This window comes from Acanthopagrus latus, chromosome 7 (genome assembly GCF_904848185.1).
Source record: "Acanthopagrus latus isolate v.2019 chromosome 7, fAcaLat1.1, whole genome shotgun sequence".
NCBI classification, from domain to species: Eukaryota; Metazoa; Chordata; class Actinopteri; order Spariformes; family Sparidae; genus Acanthopagrus; species Acanthopagrus latus.
The window spans coordinates 3,114,331-3,131,820 of NC_051045.1; the positions used below are offsets into that span (position 1 = coordinate 3,114,331).

At 40.5% G+C, this 17,490-nt stretch overlaps 1 protein-coding gene and 1 long non-coding RNA gene across 2 annotated transcripts; both read right to left on the bottom strand.

Annotated features, from left to right (window-relative positions):
• Positions 1–286: 286 nt before the first annotated feature.
• Positions 287–4,003, bottom strand: LOC119023421 (interferon-inducible GTPase 5-like). Its single transcript, XM_037105338.1, has 4 exons — positions 3,955–4,003; positions 3,192–3,348; positions 2,351–2,918; positions 287–1,943 (listed from the first exon to the last, which is right to left on the bottom strand). The coding sequence occupies exons 3-4, from the start codon at positions 2,904–2,906 to the stop codon at positions 1,306–1,308; spliced, it is 1,194 nt and encodes a 397-aa protein (XP_036961233.1). The 5' UTR covers positions 2,907–2,918; positions 3,192–3,348; positions 3,955–4,003; the 3' UTR covers positions 287–1,305.
• A 5,913-nt stretch (positions 4,004–9,916) lies between these two features.
• On the bottom strand, positions 9,917–17,176 carry LOC119023422. Its single transcript, XR_005076263.1, has 3 exons — positions 17,066–17,176; positions 15,569–15,661; positions 9,917–10,597 (listed from the first exon to the last, which is right to left on the bottom strand). It is a non-coding gene; the product is annotated as an uncharacterized LOC119023422 (long non-coding RNA).
• Positions 17,177–17,490: the final 314 nt, after the last annotated feature.

A 17,490-nucleotide genomic window follows, 5' to 3' on the forward strand; every position in this document is an offset into this window, starting at 1 on the left:
ATGTCTCCTCTGAGCAGTTTGGACTGTATTTATCTTCATTCAGCTGCAGAGTGAACATATTCTCTGTGACCAAACCCACCAAGACACTGAGGAATCCCTACAATCCACCTGGCTCAGATTGTTTCCGCTGCACACTGTTATTCTGAGTTAGTTCACAGGATCACAGCCTAAATCTTCTACTGATGAGCTACTTCTAGGAACTCATTTACTTAATTAGTGCTTAAACCATCACAAAAATAATGCGTGAACAATTTGGATCTGACAAAAATGACAAATATCCAGAAAGTTCATATAATTGGAAATTTAATATTTCAAGCAATGAAACTGCTGGTCAATCAAAATGAGCAAATTAAAAAATAGTCAAGATATAATTAGGAGACAGATCATCATAATCAAGATCAATACAAATCAATGAAGAAATAGCCACTGAGACGGACCAATACATTTTATACATCTAGGGTAACACTGTGTCTTACAGCAGAAGTGGACAACGTCACCTAAAACAAAAACAAAAAAAACACACAAAATTATTGCAATTAATACACTTTCAGGTCAGTTTGGCTGAAATTTCTCAGAATGGATAGGTGTTTCCTGAATGACCTCATGGGGTCAGTGATGTACACTTTGACTAATTAAGTCAAATTGTTCCTTGTTTGAAACAGGATGTGGAATTATTGCTGACAACAACAGATCTACAAGACTCTCTGGGGTAATTTCTGTATTTTCAACTTCTGGACACATTTCAGGTTCTCTCTCTGAGTCGAAGGTCGTCTAAGACTCTTAGGTTCTTAAATTTAAATGAAACATTAAAGCAGTTAATGGCTGATGAACCTGAAAATAAGAAAGAATGTGGAAGAACAGGGTCAGTGTCTTACTATGGGGCTAAACTGATTAAAAAAAAAATTAAAAAATCTACATCGAAATAAAACTTGACATTGAAAACAAAACCTGACATAATAAAGGATATTCAAACACTGGTGGCTGCCGATGACTCAACCTTAGTGTGCCTCTGCACAGGTGAGCTACTGAGGGTGCCAAACAGGTCTTAATTTCAACAAGTTTTATTTCAGAGGCAGTGGTGTGCACAGACTTTTTGAAGGGGAGGGGCGAAAAGAAGGGCACTTTAGCGCACATTTTGGCTTCCAAGAGGGCAGTTTATCATGTTTTAACCAACCAAGAGGGCACTTTAGCATGCATTTTTCAACAACTGGGCCAATTTACTACGCAACTACTAACTTACAACAGTAATCAGCCCCAAAAATCCTGATCGGAGCACCCTTAAATGTACAACTGTTTATTATAATATCAGTCTGTGGTGTTACGTCGCAGGGCCTTTTCAAACACCTTCTGTGCATCATCAGCGAGCTTGTTGAGAAAACCATTTAGAGCTCTGTAGGTTGTGGTGAAAGACAGGGCCATTGCTGCTGGGATTCCAATTATTGGAATGAATCTGGACCCTTCCTCTGCTACCATCAATGCAGCTGTGCTTGCACCCTGAGTTAACACCTTGATGATAAGAGCAGGGGTTATTTTGGTTGCAGCCAGTGGTGAAGTGATGACAGACATCAAATCATTAAATGGCACACCTGTGTTTCCAGCCAGACGCTTCAGTGATGGGATATCAAGACCAAAACCAAATATGTACTGTGTGACAACACCAGCCAGCAGAGCTACATCAACAGCAATAGAAAGTCCAGGAACTGGTACAGCTGCTGCAGCTGCAGAAAGAGTAGCAACATACTTTATTTTGTCATGGAAAGCCTCTTTCTTCTTGTTGATGATCTGCTGGCTGATGTTGGGCATGGCAAACAGCAGAGCGTTCCTCTTGTGTTCAGGAAGTTCTCTCTCCAGTGTCTCGTGTAAGAGACTGAAGTCATGCAGGTGGAGCTCAAAGCTGGACACCAGGAAGACCTGTGGAGACTGAATACCTTGTTCCTGAAGACCTGTGTCACAAAGATATAGAATAGATGTAGATTATAGAATGTCATCATTCTATAATAGATTATAGAATGATGTAACCATTGAGATTGTTTTTCTTAAATGGACTCAATATGTACAGTTCAGATTAGTTTGGTTTTATTTTTCTGCCCTCAATTTTCTTTCTCACCAGTGCTGTAATCTCCTGCGCTTTACTTTGTCAACTCTGGTTATTTGAATAACTAACAAGCATGGGGTAAATTGTCTCAATAAAGAGGTATACCATTTCAACTGGTAATGTCAACAACATATGCATGTGTAAAGTCTAAGCCTGTCCAAAAACTAGAAAATGAGGTGTATTGAAGTCAGATAAATAGAATGAACATGATTATTAATCTTGCAGTTATTGATAATGACTCCATAAGTCACTTACCTTGAATGCAGTTGTCCCTGATTAGTTCCTTAGTCTCTGTCTCATTGAACTCTCTCTGACTCCGTCTCTCATTGTATAAATCACTGTCAATCTTTGAGCGAACAAAGTAGAACTTTTTTCCCATCCTCTTGATCTCCCGAGCGAGTTTCACATCATTTTCTGTGAAGCGAGTCGCTGAGATGATGATGAAGAAGTCAAATGTCTCAAATCCAACATGGTTCAGGTACTGATCAGCTGGAAACTTGGTGGTGCCAACACCTGGAAGATCCCACAGTGTAACATTGGGATAGTTTGGATGGGCGTATGGTGTAACCACTGAGGTGGTTTCTACACAGCCAGTGGGAGCAGCTCCCTCAGCCTTGTTGTCTACGCCTCTAAAGGAGTTAACAAAGGTGGATTTACCAGAGCCGCACTCTCCTGTGATGGCGATATTCAGTGGAGTTTTATTCTGCTTGTCCAGATACTCTTGGATCTTTGCAATAGCTAAGGCTGGATTGTTGTTTTTTAGAGCGTCTCTAATTTCTTCAAGTGATTCACGGTCATGTGGAGTATCCATGGTGATCTTTGACTGTGGTGAAAAATAAGGGAAAAAAAGGTTCACTGTTATCGACCATCATACACAAACATAAACAGAATGCAGTGTTTTGAGGTCAAACACATAACACATCATGGAAAATAAATACTTAAAATTACATTTTCTTTTTATGACAGTTCATGTATACAGCTGATAGAGTGTATTTTTGTCCCAAGCGGAACATTAAAGAATTACAAGTACAGTCAGACCACTATGATTTTAATCAGTCTAGGCTCATATTTTGTTTTAACAGAGTGAAAACTTTACCTGATGCTGTTGTGAAGAATGTGTCTTCCAAAGAAAAATGCAGAGACGGCAGCTTGTAAGTTCAAATGACTTTATATCGAAAGAAGCTGAGACGAAGTTTCTTTTATGTTCCTCTTATTCGTTTCCTTTTTTGCAGCTCAACAGCTCAACCCACTTCCTGTAATAAAAAACCACAGGTCTTAAACGAAAGGTCAGAACAGGACTCATAAGTTCACGTGAATTTTATTTATATATATTATATAATATTTATACACAATAATGCCAGACGGACGGTCCAGGGCATCGGCACTACAGGCAATGTTCATGTTCACACAGATGTCAAGGTCATGATGTGTGCTGTCACACGTCTTGGTTGTTATGACCAGAGCCCCACAAAACCAAACAAACCAACTGTGGTAACACACACACCACAAAAACAGCAACGGGTGACCAACACAACTGTGGAGCACAAGAGCCGCCACACAAAAAGGCGTCACTGTGCAGTCACCACTACACACAAATGTTGCTAGCATACACCTGAGCTGCAATCACAAGTGACCCAACAAAAGTGAACTGCCACTACCAAAACACCAACATGGACACCTTGTTGTCTACAGCCAAACGTTACTGTAATGAATTGTGTTCAAAAGAAACAAAGTGACCGGACGAACTGAGAAGCCACGACCACAACTCAAGATCCACTGATCTGTGGAGTGACTCCATCCCAAACACACCAACTAATTAACTAACTCACTAATTAATACAGTGAAGCAGCAACACCTACATGACACACGTCCCGTCTCCCGACTCTGCCAGTTCGGGCTGTCCATCATCGACTTCCTCCCACCTCCCGTTGAAGGTGGACGCCAGTCAAGTCCCTGCAAGAGTTCCTCAGCACGTTGAACTCTTACCACCGCTTCATCCCAAAGGCTGCCCAACTCATACATCCTTTTAACGAAGTGTAGAGTCCAGCCTGACACAGAGAGGCGACTCATTCAAGAGTTTTGAGAGGGCTGCAACTGTAAAAGTGCGATCATCCCTGTCCCCGAACCTGGAATGATCTGAGTGTCCTTGATGGAGCACGTAGTTGTAAAAGGTCAGAGTTGGAGTCAGTTTATAGGTAAACAATAAAATCTTATAGTCAATCCTAAAGTAAATTAGTCACCATGTCATGTTTGTTTGTGATCGTGGAGGCTAATCGTGAAACCGAAAACAAAGAAAAAAGGGACATCAGAAAAGTTGAGTCTCACATGAACTGATGACCTTCCTCTTTTATCACAGTTTGTCCAAAAGTAATCTTTTCAAATTTCATTTTCATACTTGCCAACACTGGGTTAGGGTTAGGGAAGTATTATTTTCTGTCACGCTTGAGAGAGGGGACGATTATAGTCCAGTTCCTGTGTAAAGGTTCACTTCTTGTTTGACCTGCTGAACTTAAATGACTTCATAAATGATATTCAATTCAGTGTTACATTATATTTTATATAAAATTTGTGTTATTGTTTGATTTACCATATTTTCCCTCTTTTTATGGTATTATAGTTTTGACCTGTCTGCTGTGTTTTCGCCATAAGGGGGCACCAACTTTCTGCTGCAGCCTGACTGATGCCTGTCACTGCATATCTCTCTATAAAACCAAGGAATCTCTGTCTGTTTGTGTGGATGTGAGGATGTGTTGATGTGTGGGTCAAATATCTCTGCACATCAGGCTCAGACTGACCTGAGATTCTCAACATGGCTGCTGCTTGGTTCAAGGGTGTGCAACGTCGCATTTGTTTGGACTACGATGATACCGTTAATAAATTATTTCATAAATGCTTTACCAATTCCGCTAGCATTGCTAACCGTAGCCACCATAGTCACTTCCACGACAGTGTCAGTGGTTGAGATACTGACTGTTTGGATGTTTTCAGAAATGTTGTTGTCCTCCATAATGACGCTCTTTATCTCCCTCAGTCTTACAGCATTGTTTTCTACAACCATGGTGCAGATAGCCTCCTCCTGTTCAGGTGTGATAAGGGGCCCTCTGCTTGTTCAACCAACCTAAATGTTGTGGGGGGTGAGACTATTCAACAGAGACGCATTATAATACATTTTGATCAAGACGATAATGTAGGAAACAGCAGAGAATTTTACATAATCATTTGCATGGATGTACCGAAGCATTTCAGAATCAGAATCAGAAATCCTTTAATGTCCCGCAGCCCGGGAAATGTGTTTGTCACAGCAGCAACAGTATCTTACAAAAACAGAAACGTATCATAAGCAATAAAATTAAAAAGGGAGGAAACAGACATATATACATATTTACATGATGTAGCGCAACTTGTTCAAAGAAATGAGGGAAACTGCTTTTTTTATGTGCACAAGTGACACAATGATGTGAAGACTGACCAAGTAGTTTTGAGAATTTCAACTCTAGAAAGTGGAGCCACTGGTGTTGCAGTCTGCATGTATATACAGTATTTATGATCAATGTGGAATGTGTTGTGTTGTGTTGTGTTGTGTTGTGTTGTGTTGTGTTGTGTTTGCTGAAGGCTTTACAATAAACCTGCAGGCTTACTGTAAAAGCTTCAGTTTCCCGTAAGCCTTTAATGTCACTTACTCACTCCAACAGATTTTAATTTGGAAACAAACATCCTGAAATAGAACCAAACGATATCAGCAGCCAGCGGCATTCGGTTACATCAGCTGCCACTAATGTCACACAGCGTCTCAGTGGTCAGAGCTGACATACTTTCACTTTCTTCTGCAGTCTGGTACTTATGCACTTTGAGTTCACCCCACCATGACATTACATGAAAGTCAATCAAAGATATACATTTACACTTCAACTTAAATATCACGCCTGTCCATCTCCTCCTCTATGGGCTGCCACAGGTCAACTGTAATTTATTAGGGCCCGAGCAGGGAACCTGCGAGGACCCTATTGTTTTTGAAGCGATTCTTTTTTTTTTTTTTTCTTCGGATGAAATGATTGCATTTTTCACTGCCTGGACATACCCAAAAACTCACCAAACTTGGAATATAAGTCACACCTGGCGAAAAATTTTATAATCTATTGTCGTCCTGAATTTCCACCACTAGGTGGCGCTGTTATTAAGCACAGCGCGTTTTGGCTTATAACTCCCATATACTTTGTCGCACATTCAAATTCCTTATATCCACGTGTTCAGTGAAGTGGGCTGAGTCTCGTGGTATAGGCCACGCCCATTTCCGCCTACCGTTTTTTTTTCGCTACGTCGCAAAATGTCGAAAACCTACTTTTTCGAACTCCTCCCAGGCGATTTCACCGATTTGCACGAAACTTGGCACACAGCATCTGTGGACCCTCATGACAAAAAGTTATTAAAAGAATTTTGATAGGCCAAACAATACTCACGTTATTAAATAACAACTTCCTGCAGATTTCCTGCCAAACAGGAAGTGTTGGATATCTCCACAAGGGTGTGTCCATATGACATGAAACTTGAGATAATACTTTGACATGAATTCCTGATGATGTGTCCAAAAGGTTAGGCGATGACCACAAGGTGGCGCTCTTTAAATTCAAATAGTTTATATCTCCACATCAGTTGGGCGGATTGACACCAAACTTGGTATAGTCATTGCCACTGCGCTCTTGAGGATATCTGACAAAGGACTTATCAATTGGCCACTAGGTGGCGCCCTGATGCCAGTTTAAAATTATATTTGGCCCTGTGCCCAAACCATAACACTTATGGGAATGAAATTCATAGGCGTGGTATAGACTAGCCCCTGCAACTTACACACCAAAAATGACCAACAGGTGGCGCTGTTTTCCACTTGAAGGCGTTTTTGGCCCATAACTCACACATATTGTGTCACACATTGGTAAACCTTTTATCTACATGTTCCCTGCATGCAGCTGAATTATTTGGTGTAGGCCACGCCCACTTTTACATTAACTTTCCATTCGCAAAATTGCGACAAATGAAAAAGCTACTTTTTCGAACTCCTCCTAGGCAATTTGACCAATTGGCATTAAATTTTGCGTGAAGCATCTATGGACCCCCCTGACAAAAAGTTATCAAAAGAATTTTGATAGTCCTTAAAACGGCCGAAATATAAAACAACAAATTCCTGCATATTGTGTTGAAAGCAGACAATCTTGCACATCTAAACAAAATACGGTCTGATTATCACGTAAATGTTCATAATTGTGTTCCATGGACTGTCGAGGCTCTGTGTAAAATTTGGTGCAAATCGGCCAATAGATGGCGATCTGGTCGCAGTCTGATTACTTTGAATGGAAAGTAAATGGGAAAATCTTAAAATCCTCTTCAAAACTCATCGACTTTCAACCTCTTCTTGTGCTTCATGCTTTGAGCCACAGATACCATTCCACCTTTTAAAGAGTCGGAAGACCTTGAACTGTTGGGCATGTATTCAGTTTTTAAAAATCTCTTACGGTTTCCAAACCATCACAGTTTTAGTTTTACAGATTTTTAGGCCTTCTTCTGATTTTATAATGGGTGTGTATTGCGTGAGCTAGAGTGCGTGACATCATCGCCAGAGTGTAGAGCAGCTGGAAGAACTGGAGAAAAAATTCTCTTCAGCTACTGGACGATGATACTTTCAGCTTCTTCCTGAAACTATTTCGTTGCATTATGCCTCATGTGGACAAGTAATTAAATTAAATGTGAACGATGACTTCATGGGGTGATGTCACAGAAAGGGGCGGGACACTTGTACATATTATGTTTATAGGAATCTGTTTCTTACCTTTTTATTATGTTGTTCATTTTGTACTATGATTATTCATTATTGTTAAATTGAACTGTCCTTATGCTGCTGTGACACACAGATATCCCCATTTGCAGGATGAATAAAAGTTCTGATTCTGATTCTGATCACGATCCATGGGAACTGCATGAGAAAGTCAGTGATGTAATATTCCAATCAGCCATAAATAAGAAAATGTTTCTAATATTTTATCACATTATGTTTGTGTTGGAGGCTGGACAAGCTGCAAGGAGCCATTTTATCTTATTTTCTGTGGGGGTTTTTTGAAGTTTTTATTTCAGTTTTTTAGGAGAATGCTGCCACATTGTCTTGCATTTGAAGCTCCAGAAATGTTTTGTGGACCACAAAACTTCACCTGACTTTCAGTCAGCTTGGGGGTGAGTAGATAAAGAGTGAACTTTCCTTTTTGGTTGAACTTTTAACTTACTTAGTTTCACTGTTGCAGAGACATTATTTCCTGATAAACTTCAGTGGGAGGACACATTGCTTGATCACCACAGTCCTCATCATCAGCACAGTTATCATCACAGACAAACAGTGGAGGAGTTCTGGATGAGCAGAGTTCAGATCCAGAATGACAGCAGTGTAGGAGACCGTGTCCCTCATCTTATTCCAGATGTTGAAGCTCAGGTTGCCCAGATGTTTGGCCTGGTCTATCAGAGCTCCTGAGACCAGCTGTGGATCCTCCAGCAGGAGGCGCTGCTGGACTCTCTTCACTTCAGCCTTGTAGTTCTGCAGGATTGAGACGTCTTCAGCTGTCTGATCCTCCTCTGTGGCTCTGACTGTGAAAGTGCCGCTATTTCTCTGCCCAGAGCAGAGATCCTGGCCTCCTCTTCCTCTTGTAGAAACTGATGAAGCTCTTAAACTGCTCTTTGATCTGCGCCTCTGTGTGTCGGGCCTGGACCTTGATGCCTTCTGCTGTTTGATCTCAGTTTCCTTTAACTTGTTCAAAGACCTTTAGGTTCTCCTGTAAGGGCTTCAGGGACTTCTGGAGCTCTTATTTAAGACCCTGTGCAGCTTCATCGATGGGTCTGAATCTGTGGTTGCTTTGAGACGAGACGCACCGACTCATCTGCAGACAGAAGAGTTTTTCTTTAAATAAGTTAAATAAGACACAAAAAAAACACATACAGTTTAGTGTATTTTTTTAAGTACATTATGGAGCAATACACATTATTTTACCATAAATTACGTTCAGTTAACTATACATCTTTTTATTTTAACCTGGTGAGCTTGTTGTGGAATAATTAGATGGTACAGATAATAATGCAAATTATACCTACAGAGTTCATTGTACATATTTATTATGTTGTGAGAGTGTTTCTTATATTTTTGCTGTCATATAACCTGTCAGGTTTTTTTTAATTTCTTTTTTCTTTGCAGTGTTTCTGAAGCAGTTAAAAGACAAACGTATCTGTACATATCTTTAATGTGAGGCTTCTGAGGAATGTGGACATTTTTACAATCTCATACCGTTAAACACTAAAGAACACACTGTCCTCCGTCCCTCCTCCATTTCTTCTCCTTTGTTTTCAGGTGTTTCACCTTTTGTTTTGTGATTCGTATCTCAGCAGGCTGGACTGAACTTTACTGTGACTCTCAACTGCCTGTGTGGTAAATCATCAAAATCATAATGAAACTAAATATGTAAACTGTTTTTAAAGGTGCTCTAAAAACAAATACATTATTATACATATTATTATTTTTATAAATAAGGTCAATAAGACATACATCCTGGTCATGTGCCGCCCTCATCACCTCAAATGTTGACCGACAAACAGAGATGACATCATGTCAGCTCTGTCACTTAAATCCAGTTGGAATAAAAACAAAGTTGAGAGGTGAAATAAGACTTTAAACAACATTTAGATGTGAAGGTGTGAACATGTGGCCTACATTTAAGACATTAAATGTCCCACACAAGAGCTAAACGGTGTTGACAAGAAGCACCAGTCACGTAAGTCATTTCAGTCACACAGTTACAAAGAAAATGTCTTTATTTTGATTCCATTTGGTTACAAAGAAAAAAATATCAAAAATATTCTTCATTACATATTTTTAAATGTTTTCTCATTTGATTTTTTTTCAAATTAGTACATTTCTGCTCACCAGGTCTCATCTTCTATTTGTTATTAGTAAGTACTCAGTTTAAAAAACCAAGCTTCTCGTACAGGATGAGTAGGTCGGTAGCTGCCTAATTGTTTCCATCTTCTCTGCTTTAATAAAAGCAAAATGCCAATAAAAAACAGGGGAGTTTGTAGAAAGATGATGTGAATTAAGTGAACAAACTGAACCAGGTCTGTTTCACAAGAGACTCATTTGATGCTTCATCACAGACGGACAGAAACCAAAGAGTCTATTTTGATGAGGATGTTCGGGAGTCTCACAGTCTGAGAACAACATGTCAGTCCAAAAAACTAGATTTACAGGAAATCAGGATTCATTTCAGGAAACCGTCGTCCAACTCGTCCTCAGCAGCCTGTTCCTCTGCCCACAACTTTCAGCTCCTGGCTGCTCTCGTTCTGGAGAAACGAGCAGTGAACTGCAGATATATCAGCCATGTTTGATCCCCCTCGTGAAGTACAGGTTCAGGTTCCTGTGGCGGCTCGTCTCCATCGATTGGCTCATCTTGGTGATTCGTCCTTTCAAATGTCCATCACCTGCAAGATGAGAAAGAAGAGCAGTGGTAGTTTCACGTCTCTTGTGCAGGTTTTGTGTCTATTTGTGGAAGTTTTTAGTGAATTTGTGGAGGTTTGAGTATATTTGTGAAGGTTTGTGTATTTGCGGAGGTTTTGTGTCGATTTGTGGAAGTTTTTAGTGAATTAATGGAAATTTTTAATGAATTTGTATAAGTTTTTTGTGGAGGTTTTGTGTATATTTGTGGAAGTTTTAGTGAATTTATGGAAATTTTTTGTGAATTTATGGACGTTTTGTGTATTTGTGGAGGTTTGAGTGTATTTGTGGAGGTTTTGTGTATATTTGTGGAAGTTTTTAGTGAATTTATGGAAATTTTTTGTGAATTTGTTTAAGTTTTTCTGGATTTGTGGAGGTTTGAGTGTATTTGTGGAGTTTTGTGTATATTTGTGGAAGTTTTAGTGAATTTATGGACTTTTTGTGTATTTGTGGAGGTTTGAGTGTATTTGTGGAGGTTTTGTGTATATTTGTGGAAGTTTTTAGTGAATTTATGGAAATTTTTTGTGAATTTGTTTAAGTTTTTCTGGATTTGTGGAGGTTTGAGTGTATTTGTGGAGTTTTGTGTATATTTGTGGAAGTTTTAGTGAATTTATGGACTTTTTGTGTATTTGTGGAGGTTTGAGTGTATTTGTGGAGGTTTTGTGTCTATTTGTAGAAGTTTTTTGTGAATTTATGGAAATTTTTAGTGAATTTGTTAAAGTTTTTTGTGGAGGTTTGAGTATATTTGAGAATGTTTTGTGTATTTGTGGAGGTTTTGTTTGTATTTGTGGAAGTTTTTAGCCTTTTTTGGGAGGTTTTGAGTGTGTCTGTAAAAAGCAGTTAACACGTGTAAACACTGAGAGCCACAACATTAGAACCAGTGACAGGTGAAATAAATAACATGGATCATTGTGTTCCAATGTCATGTTCGGCTGTGAAACTATGGGTCCCAGCATTCGTGTGGATGTCTCTTTGACAAACACCAGTCACCCAAACACAGCTGCAGACCAAGTACACCCCCTCATGGCAGCAGCACTCCTTGGTGGCAGTGCGCCCCCTGCAGGACAACGCGCCTGCAACGCTGCAAAAACTGCTCAGGAACGACCCGAGGAACGTGGGAAAGAGCTCAAGGTGTCAACATGACCTCCAGATTCCCCAGATCTCAATCCAACTGAGCTTCCACTGGATGCAGTCAGAGCCAAGACCGATCCATGGGGGCCCCAACATGGATTGGAGTTGGTTCTGGCGCATCCAGCAGATGCTCAGCTGAAGTGGGATCTGGACAATGAGGAGACCAGTTTGAGGCCTTGGGTTCTTTGCCATGAGGGGGTGCAGTTGGTCTGAACGGTGTTTGGGTGGCTGTGTTTGTCAAAGAGAATCCACAGAAATGACAGAACTCAAAGTTTCCCAGCAGAACATTTGATTGTAACAAGATGATCAATGCTCACTTCACTTGTCAGTTGTTTTAATGTTTCAACTGAACAGTGTATATATATATATATATATATGTTAAATAATTTCCATATTTTGCATTAATTTAGTTTTAACTATATTATTCATACTTTCACAGTACTTTGTCTGACAGCTTTAGTTACTAGTTACTTTGTCGATTCATATCAATATTAAACATTTGCTGATGAAACATGATATATTATTATAGATTAAGTTAATCAGCATTAAAAGCAGAAAGTTGAGATCTTAGAGAGGCCATGTGAGACAAGCCAGTGTCCTGCATTATGGAGGACAATTATTAATTAATTGATATATTGCATGATGCCAGCATACTTATAAAGCAATTCTGTACAAAGACAGCTGCTTTTTGAGTCTCATTCTCAGGTCGTCAAATAACGCACTTTGTGAGCTATTAACAGGACTCATAGAGAGTCAAGTTGTTAACAGTGAGAAGACATGTATTTTCAATTACATTTTATTTCAAGATACATTTTTTATATACATTTTTTGTAATTATCCAGTGGCTGTAAAAACTCTCCTTGAATCCTATGGGTTTTGAGGTGGGACTTAAGTCTGGTCTGGTTGGTCAGTTCACACAAGCCTGACCACAAACAACTGGATTGCTATTACTGAACTTTGGTGCCTGGAACTCTACAGTGGCGAACTGGCTATTGTAGCTTACGGCACTCAACATTGTTTAGCTAACAATGTTAGCCTGAAAACCTTCATACCACGATGTTTTCGCCAGCAGAACAACAACTTCCGAGGGTTCATAAAGCTCATCAAGCACTCTCTGAGCACACAGTTGCGCACTCAAGTGCACATGTACAAGAACTAAAAACAAACCTTCAATACACTCAGAAGGGTGCAAAATAACTAACAACCGCTCAAGCTGTTCCTAGCTATCAGTTCACAAGACAACAACTCCAAAGACTTCATAAAGCTTATCAAGCACTCTCTGAGCACACAGTTGCGCGCTCAAGTGCACATGTACAAGAACTAAAAACAAACCTTCAATACACTCCGAAGGGTGCAAAATAACTAACAACCGCTCAAGCTGTTTGTAGCTATCAGTTCACAAGACAACAACTCCAAAGGCTTCATAAAGCTTATCAAGCACTCTCTGAGCACACAGTTGCGCGCTCAAGTGCACATGTACAAGAACTAAAAACAAACCTTCAATACACTCAGAAGTACTCAGACAAATTAACAACCACTCAAAGTATCTGTAGCTATCATTTCACTACATCTCTACCATTAACATGACAACAACAACAACAACTGCTTCCAAAGAAAAAATGTCACCACAACACATTCAGATCGTTATCAGTGGTCTGCTGGGCAGTGAGGCCGAGGGCCCTGTAACAGCTTTGTAATGATCTCTGCTTGGTGTTATCAAGCAGGATGCTGTTGCACACAGTTGCAAAGAAAATGAATTCCTGCAATTGTTTTCATTTAGTTTTATCACAGAGGTTCAACATTATCTTCAAGCAAAGGCATCGCGCCCATACACACTGAACTCGCGAGGGAAATCGTCATGGACAGTTGAGGGCAGAGATCCAAGCCGCTTTAGTGGCGTCAGGCTAGCTTCTACCGTGGCCCTGAGCATGTCCCTAGCCAGGCCGAAGCCCAAGCTAAACACGCACACCATGTGCACGCTTCTACCATACCATAGGTGTCTGAACATGAGGGACCTGTAAGTTGGCGGGATCGCACGAGGGCTCGTAAGATACGCTATTACCAATACCAGCAACTGATCAAAGGCCTGACTACTGCCATTCATGGAAAACACTGCTTACAGCTCCGATGGACTGCACTCGGGCATTTGCCATTGAAGATAGCTGAAGTCTGGCCAAGTTAAACTATAAATTACAATAACACCAGGTAAGCCTGGCAGACCACTAACAACGGGACTGCTCTTACTGAACTTTTGTCCCCAGAAAGCTCTACACCACAAGGCCTCCAAAACAACACGTCTCAGCTCAGTTCTGCTGGTGTCGTAGCTCTCAATCTGCTGCACTTCTACCATGAATAAGAATGCTACTGCTAACAAACCTTACACAAGCCACCAAAAATTAACATGTCTCCGGTCATTCTGCTGGTGTTTACAGCTCAGTTTGCTGCACCTCTACCATGAATGTGACCACAAGAACCGCTTCTAAACCAAAAACTTCCCCACCACACAGCTGCACGTCAGAAACTGAATAGGATCCTTATTAGTGGCCTGCTAGGGGAATACGCCGAGGCTAATGTTAGTGTTGAATCTACATAAATGAAGCTGTCCATTTAAATGTAAAAGTCCCAGCTCAAAACCAACAGGGTTCAAAGGAAGTACAAGTATTTCAAACAGGTTTTGCTTTATCAAATCAAATCAGGTCAATCAGATTTTGATTTACTGAGAGGAAATATAGACATATAGATATTTTAGACATATATAGAGTATTTAACATGTGTATACACTGAGAGTCATATCATTATAACAGTGACAGGTGAAATAAATAACATGGATGATTTTGTTCCAATGCCATGTTCGGCTGTGAAGCCATGGGTCCCAGCATTCGTGTGGATGTCTCTTTGACAAACACCAGTCACCCAAACACAGCTGCAGACCAAGTACACGCCCTCATGGCAGCAGCACTCCTTGGTGGCAGTGCGCCCCCTGCAGGACAACGCGCCTGCAACGCTGCAAAAACTGCTCAGGAACGACCCGAGGAACGTGGGAAAGAGCTCAAGGTGTCAACATGACCTCCAGATTCCCCAGATCTCAATCCAGCTGAGCTTCCACTGGATGCAGTCAGAGCCAAGACCGATCCATGGGGGCCCCAACATGGATTGGAGTTGGTTCTGGCGCATCCAGCAGATGCTCAGCTGAAGTGGGATCTGGACAATGAGGAGACCAGTTTGAGGCCTTGGGTTCTTTGCCATGAGGGGGTGCAGTTGGTTTGAACGGTGTTTGGGTGGCTGGTGTTTGTCAAAGAGAATCCACAGAAATGACAGAACTCAAAGTTTCCCAGCAGAACATTTGATTGTAACAAGATGATCAATGCTCACTTCACTTGTCAGTTGTTTTAATGTTGTGGCTGAACAGTGGAGATATACATGTTAAATAAAATATAATTATATAATTCATAATATATATAAATGCAGGTGTTCGTTAAACTGAAACAATGCCAGCTGGCTACAATATCGCACTTAGTAAATATTAAAATACTATGACTTCCTTCTTTTATTCCCCATTGAACTAACCTGTACATTGCTTGCTTGCACATTTGTTTGCCTTTTTAATTAGCTTTTTTAAAGACAAACAGAAAAAGAGGGAGAGAGACTAGTGTCCCAACAGTGACACTGTCATGGCTTCTGCCAACCCAAACTGTCGGTATTCAACGACCTGTGAATGAGACTCGACTATCCTCTAAAATCATTTACTGATCATAGAGTATTAATGAGCAGAAATTGACAAAACTCACACTTTCTGCCTCTAATTTTTGCACCTATATTGCACTGACCTGGTTGGACCAGGTGTGTCTCCTCTCCGGGTCTGATCACCATACAGGTCAGAGCTGTTCCACCTGAAGCTGAAGACAAGTCCCACTGTTCACCTGGAGAGAGGAGGAGGCACTTTAGTATAACATGATGACTACATGCATATATGTCTGTGTGTACACACATATTCTGATTGTAAGCAGAAAAAAGATGTATGGACAGAGTATAGACACATCTGGCAAAATGGGATTTCTTACAGGATTATCATTTCATAATAAAGAATGATATAGCGGTCTGTGACCACGTGCATGACATCACCTCAGGAGTCTCACATCACTCTGCACTATAAAATCTACTTTCATCTGATTTAATAAATGTGTTTTTTAAAGGTAAAACAAATGTAAACCAAATGTAATAAGTTCTGAGAACATTAAGAGCTTTATACACGAGTAATATGATTTCAAAGTCTATCTTTTGACACACAGTGCAGTGATTGCAGTAACACATTAAACCAAAACTGAGACAAACACACTGAATACATGCTGTGCAGCTACAATGAGGCTGCTTATTTTGTGTATAAACTACTTTAGCTGCTCAAAATGACCTTCTAGATGCTGACATACTAACATACTGAGACATTATTGAGCACCTGGAGCCTGTTAGCTAACTGTGCTGTACTCAGATATTCAGCTGTAAAGATGATAGTATTAACAAGCTAACATTACACAGCACGATAATGGCGTCATGCTAACACTCTCCAACAGACACACACCTTAGCTAACATGCAAACCCGTCTGTAAAAACACAACGATGAAATGACCCAGACGTCTTTATAAGCTCATTATAGTGTCAGTAGCCCGTTAATAAAGCAGCTGAGCCGCTGGTAACATGTTTCCAAACCTTGCATTGCATCTCCAACAAATTTAAACTCAGCTAGCTAACATAACCACTGACTTAAACTGACCAGTAAACGTTAGCTAACCAGCTTTCATGCCGTTTAAAATAATAAATAAATAAATAATACTTCAAGCCGAATTTAACGAAACTAGCGACTTGTTCTGAGACAGTGACCCAAATTTACTTAACTGTGCAGTGTTCATGTAATAAACACCGCAGATATAAAACGGCCAAAATCACAATGGAGTTTGGTGCATTGGGCAAAACATACAGTCCGCGGCGCGTTTAAATGGATGTAATTACAGAATTATGTTCCAGCCGAATTTATCTCAACACTAAACAGTTACACGAGACGTCTACAGTTTCGTGTTCAGAGTTATTTCAGAAACATTTGAGGCAAAAACAAATCTGACCGACATGAGAGGGAGGCTGGCTCCATTTTAACCGGCACTAGGCTGAGACAACATGGAGGTTACTTTGCAGTGTGGAGCTCTTTGATATAAAGGAACATCACCTGGGCTAATCACCTGAGATCTATACAACTCCCATACAGACATGAACACGCCTGAACTGAGCAGGTAAGCACACACATAAAGCAGATTCGTACAGAAGAGTTTACTGACCGTATTCGTGTCCTCAGAGTAGAGCCGCTGGAACCAGAGTGACGATCCAACAGCTATTTAAATACACATCTACAGTTTTGGAGGGAAATCCACTAATTTCACGCGGGAAACTAGCGAGACCGCCCCTTTTCGGCGCGCTCCACCTGCATTCGTCAGAAAGTCTGTGGGCGGGACTCATTGTGTTTATTCATCCAGTGTGAACTCATAATGGTGTTTAGCTCAGGTGGTAGAGCAGGATGTGAATGGAGGCTTTGCTTCTGCTCTGGGTTTGAGTCCCGCCATGGATCCTTAATTAGGGCCCGAGCAGGGAACCTGCGAGGACCCTATTGTTTTTGAAGCGATTCTGTATTAGGGCCCGAGCAGGGAACCTGCAACAAAATTCCTGCATATTGTGTTGAAAGCAGACAATCTTGCACATCTAAACA

Excerpts from the sequence above, each read along its gene's own strand:
- LOC119023421 (XM_037105338.1), bottom strand. The coding sequence starts at position 2,906 with ATGGATACTCCACATGACCGTGAATCACTTGAAGAAATTAGAGACGCT. Across the intron at positions 1,944-2,350 it reads CAGGGACAACTGCATTCAAG|GTCTTCAGGAACAAGGTATT; the intron begins GTAAGTGACTTA and ends TTTGTGACACAG.